At 28.0% G+C, this 5722-nt stretch overlaps 1 protein-coding gene across 1 annotated transcript; it reads right to left on the reverse strand.

The window, feature by feature from the left end:
- Positions 1 to 988: 988 nt before the first annotated feature.
- Positions 989 to 2591, reverse strand: LOC103307692 (double-stranded RNA-specific editase Adar-like). Its single transcript, XM_008184748.3, has 3 exons — positions 2429 to 2591; positions 1722 to 2359; positions 989 to 1663 (listed from the first exon to the last, which is right to left on the reverse strand). The coding sequence occupies exons 1-3, from the start codon at positions 2558 to 2560 to the stop codon at positions 1267 to 1269; spliced, it is 1167 nt and encodes a 388-aa protein (XP_008182970.2). The 5' UTR covers positions 2561 to 2591; the 3' UTR covers positions 989 to 1266.
- Positions 2592 to 5722: the final 3131 nt, after the last annotated feature.

Consider the following 5722-nt stretch of genomic DNA (forward strand, 5'->3'; position numbering starts at 1 on the left):
TCCTTCATCAAATAAATTGTCAATTAATTGTACAAGATTGACTATTTATTTGATCATTTTTTTAACGTTGAACCTATATTGATAATATTTTATTTAAGTTGTTATCCTCTAGATCTTGGTTAATATAATATAAATATATAATATATAAGAAGATGTAGAAAATGACAACCATGTAGAAAATAATTATTAAAGTATTCAAAATGTATGCATAGAAATACTAATTTTAATTTTTAACCTCAACTTCATAATACAAATTGTATTTAAAATGGATATTTAATTTAAAAAAAAAAAAATAATAATTTGTTAACTATTACACATTGTAAGTATTACATAATATGTATTTATTTTCAAAATTATTTAAATATACGCATAAAAATAATTTAATACAAGTGTTTTTAACAGTGGTAAGACGGTCTTAAATATTCTGTAACTTAAATACATAATTTACAATACATTTTGTATGTTTATTTTTGGTACATACCTCTGACCACATATTATGTTATAATAAATTATTTTTATAAATTAAACAATCATACATCATATACAGAAAGATATCAAATACTACTAGTAGCTGTGAGGTCATTACTAATTTTTAATAAATTTGCAATACCAGAGCATGCTATAAAATTAACCTATATTATGTTTAATTATTATCAAGAGGATCCTACTCATGCATTTGTTGTCTCCGTCTTACACACGTTCGACATACCAAATTTTTGTTCGTTAGTTTTAATAGTATGCTGTTAGTTTGGATGTTACAGTGATTTGACCTATTATTTATTTTTTAGATAATAACATTATCTGTGCTTAAGCGTTGGCTTTCATTCAACATTTTAATTTTCAAGCGAGATATGAACATCTTTAATTTTTGACATTTCACATACCCATAACTTACTTGAAAATGAAAATTTCGAAAAATTGACAACGCTTGACAGATAATGTTTTTACCTAAATGTTTTATTATAGGTCAATTCACTCTAGTATCAAAGCTAACAGCACACTATTGAAACTAATGAACAACAATTTGCTATGTCATGCGTGTGTAAGACGTAGACAACAAATGTATAGGTAGCGTTGCTGTAACGATGTTCTACTGTAACTGTTTAATAGAAACTATTTTTAAAATGTAAATATAGGGAAAGTTGGGTGGATTCTTTATTTTTCTCTTCTAGAAACTTTTGCAACTAATAATTTTTTATATAAAAATTGATTTAAAGTAAATTATTCTCAGTAAAAATATTCAATGCATATTATTATGTTATTATATCAATTTTTTTTTATTCCATTACCAACATTTAACTCAAAACTTTTAAGTTCTTCAGGCTTATGTACCCAAGTTCCAAGTTTTAATGACTTAAATGTTGATAATATTTGATTTTTAGCAGCTATATAATTCTTATTTTTATTTTTCAACAAATCATAAAATATATTTGTTTCATTATCAATAAGAGTTGATAAATTATTTGTAGCACTACACAGTTTAATATATTCTTTAGCCAATGAGGTTTTACATACTCTGGACAACTTATTTTCAACTGTTCTACCCATCCTTCCTTGAATAATTTCAATTCCTTCATTTATAATCCAATTTACACAGTAAGGTGATAGTGTAACAGTTCTACGAGGAAGTATACCGTAACCACGAAGTTGAGGTTTCTGTAATCTATAAGTAAAATATAGTTATGTAATAGAGTTTTTAACATAAGCAAATTGTTACTTACTTATAATTTTGTGGTAATTTATCAATGCTATTTTCAACACGACCATAAATTGTCCGCTTCATATGATTTATGTTGAACACACTTCCGATTGATATTGATTCTAAATAGGTGGGTTCAATAAAATTTGATAATAAATTGCCTTGAAGTCCAAGTACATTCCATAATGTTAGTTTGTCTGAACATGACATAGTAACAAGACGTTCACCCTGAGCAATGCCATCATATGTCTGAACTTCTCTACCAAACACAGGTATAGTGCCTGCACCATTTTCGACTTTTAATCGTAATAAACCACGGTTTAAACGATTAGAATGTTGTTCTGTATCACAGAAACTAAACACTCTAGCTTCACCACAAGGAGCTGTGTTTATGTACAAGTGAAATGCTATATCTTCTGCTAATTTGAACTTACATTTTTTATCACCTGAGATAAAAACTGGGATAAATATAGAAGGATGACCTTTTACTGATTCCATGAGTTCTTTATAAAAGAATTTCAATAAGCATCTGCGGGTTAGTATTTCTGCATGGCAATCATGTAAAGATTCACCACTTAGGCTCAAGTAGTTACCAGATAAACATTTTGTACCAGTAGCCAAACAAATTACTTCTGCTGAACTCAAATCATCTTTGGTCATCTATATAAACAAACAATAGGTAAGTTAATTTGTATTAAATAATTAATTATTTACCAATTATTCATTTACTTTAATAATACTTGCAATGACTGAGTATTCTTTAAATTTGATTTGATCAAATTCTAATTTTTGGTATACTATATCTGTAATTCTAGCAAAATGATCAATAATTTTAGTATCATTATAATCAGTACGCAACATTTCTATTTGAGTTTTGAACTTATTATCTATTGGCTGCACATCATACAAGGATTTTAAAGCATTACGACATGCAATTTCTTTTGCTTCTTTTTACTTTTCCCATAACCTATGTACTTATTACCAGAAACAATGACACTAATTGTTTCTAATATGCCATGGGACTGCTCGTGTTCGTATATCAAGGTTTGTCCTGGAAATATTTCATGTAAGATGCATATTGCTGATGTTTGATGTTCAGCCACTTGATGTTCTATTGCAAGTTTTTTTGATAGTGAGTTTTCTATCATATCTTCAGTACATTTTCTTTTCCTAACTTGTATATCACTTTCTACAGTATGATTAGCCTTAGAACTAGTACCATGATTTAAAGAGTATAAATTGAAGTTCTTTATTGCATCTATTTTAGCTTTTTTTTTTGAACACCCACATCCATCAAACCGAAGATTGTTTAAATATAATGAAACCTTGAAAGTAGGCAAATGTGAAGGTCCCTCACATACAAAAGGAGACCACTCATGATTAGATTGAGTTTCATTGAAATCTCTTAATAAAGTTGTATTTTCAGTATCGATTGGCTCATCCATACTTGTAAATAGTGTCAACTTAACTTACCAACAATAAAAACTATAATTTTTTAGAAATCTATAAAACAAAAAATTTGTTTCAATTATAATTATACAAAATATTTTATCAGGTACATACAAAAATTAAAATGATAAACGAATAAATAACAAAATATACATCTATAATTATTAATATACAATAGTCTAACAGAGGCCGGGTTTCATGCCAGATTGCACAAAACATTTATTGAATCAATAGTGAGCTAATGGTCCTTAAACAAGATTTAGTGGTCCACGATTTGTCCATTAAATTTAATAAATTGTTTATGCAACTGAGCATCAGCCTTTTATGCACAAATAAGGAATTAAGGCTTACATTTGGAAAACTAGTTTCCATTTTATTCAAATAAATAACTCAATAATTATTTTATTCTCACTCCGCTCAAAAACTAGATATTGTTCTACTAAAATAAATACTTACTCAACCAATACAACTCTTACAAACTATATATTTTACTAATATTACAAATATCAACTTAAAACAAACTTTTTTGTTGTTAAAGATTGTAAGTACCTAACATTACATAAAATTATAAAAATTATTTGTTAATGTGACTGATCCTTTAATTACATCTGGGATTTTAAAACAAGTATAGATATAGTTAAATTATCAGATTTTAAATTTAAACACTTCTAAAAATTAAAAATTACTAAATAACTCAAACCAATTTCGTTAAAATCTAGTAACTGACATATTTTAACGTTTAACTCAAATTGTTAGTGTTGATATAAGTATTTATAATTTTGAATAATTAACTTTCTTAAGTATCAGCTACATGAAAGAATTCTTATCTATAAAGGTGCTGACTGCTGAACGTCTAAATGATTTTTAGTACCCAAAAATAGTCTTAACTTACATTTTATTTAAAAAAAAAAAACACACCATTGCAGTAAAAGTGATTGTATTTGCTCAGTAAATAAAAATTAAGAAAAATTTTGGGCTGCAAAAATAAAATAACTTTTATGTGTCACTAGGTCACCAATTCGATAAGGACCAAAAATACTTTTTTACGGACCCTGAGTAGTTTTTAAATTTTTATAATTTAAATATAAAACTATAAGTGTGTCATACCTATAAAATATATATTATGACAAAAATTTTTCAGACTAAAAATGAAATGTTTTCTTTTATAATTGTCTTTTAGATTCTGAGAAGAGTGAGGAAGCTAGTGGTTTTACAATGGTGTTTATTTTTTAACTCACTTTTGTGCACCTACTGTACAGCAGAGCGACATCTACTTACCCGCTTTTTTTAAAATAATTTTTCTATAGTAGATAATAATATTATTATAATAAATAAATCAACTAATATAAATATAAATTAAAAAAATAAAATGTATATTTATCAACATAATATGTAAGTCATTAAAACTATTTGGGATTGAGGAAAATTTGGTATGTTTCAATACGGACATCCATAGAAATTAGTTAGTGGTAATACCATATACTGAAAGAATTAAATTTCCATTTGAGTATAATATGTATTGCTATAAAAGTATTGTTACAGGTATACACTAGGCAGGTATTCTATGGGAATTATTATTTATTCTATCTTGGCAGAGGGCGAATGAAAGTCAATACAATAAGCGCAATATGTCGATATCCGGACCAGAACAAATAACAATATAGGTAAATACCTAGGTAAATATTACACGTTCATGTCTGTCGGGATATTTAAAGTGTAAAAAACTAATAAATAATTGTACCTAAATTGTAGGTACAATAATATCTGCCATCAAAACACAACACTAACAACTATTATCATTAACGCACAGGTACTTACGCTGAACAAAATGTCTGGTTAGTTAAAAGTTATATTGTTATAACTTATAACAATATAACTTGTAGTTGAGTTGCGATGTAGTAAACCGTGGACGAACGACAGCCCATTATGATGAGATTTATACTTTATAGCACGAATTAATATATTAATATAGTCATTAATATAATCATAGAACAATATAGAAGCGAAACTCGATCAGCTGATGGGTGAAGTGTTTACCTATGATTTGAAGTCCGAACAATGAAACTGTTTCCGTAACACTGACATGATGTTATACCCGTATTGAAAAACCGTTTCCGCCTAATAGGCAGGGTATTCTGCGCGGGGTCGGGTTTTTTCCACTGTTTACTCGTATCATAGATTACGTATGCCACGCCGTGTTCAAGGTTACAATCGCCCGATTCGGCCAATTCACGGAGTTCCATACCCCTGATATAATCATTAATATAGTCACGAGTCTGTTATTGTATCGGGCAGCGCACAGAAATACGGAATAAAAAGTTATATATATATATGTCTTTAATAATATGTCTACCGTACTAATATTATATGCTGTAGAATTCGTACATCATAACCCATAATAATGGACAGATATTCGTTCAGTTTTCAACCACACAAAAGATTATTCTGTATAATATAATATAATATATTATTCTTATACAAGTTGCCCATCGGCATCTGACAAAGCACGAGTGTGAAGTTGGGTGACCAAAGCTTTTTTCGTGTGGATAGTGATAAGGGCCCTTGTATACTCGG

Source organism: Acyrthosiphon pisum, chromosome X (genome assembly GCF_005508785.2).
Source record: "Acyrthosiphon pisum isolate AL4f chromosome X, pea_aphid_22Mar2018_4r6ur, whole genome shotgun sequence".
In the NCBI taxonomy this organism is placed as follows: domain Eukaryota; kingdom Metazoa; phylum Arthropoda; class Insecta; order Hemiptera; family Aphididae; genus Acyrthosiphon; species Acyrthosiphon pisum.

Coding starts and splice junctions, on each gene's coding strand:
- LOC103307692 (XM_008184748.3), bottom strand. CDS start 2,560: ATGTTGCGTACTGATTATAATGATACTAAAATTATTGATCATTTTGCT. Junction 2,360..2,428: donor TCATTGCAAGTATTATTAAA/GTAAATGAATAA, acceptor TTGTTTATATAG/ATGACCAAAGATGATTTGAG. Junction 1,664..1,721: donor AAATTACCACAAAATTATAA/GTAAGTAACAAT, acceptor TTTTACTTATAG/ATTACAGAAACCTCAACTTC.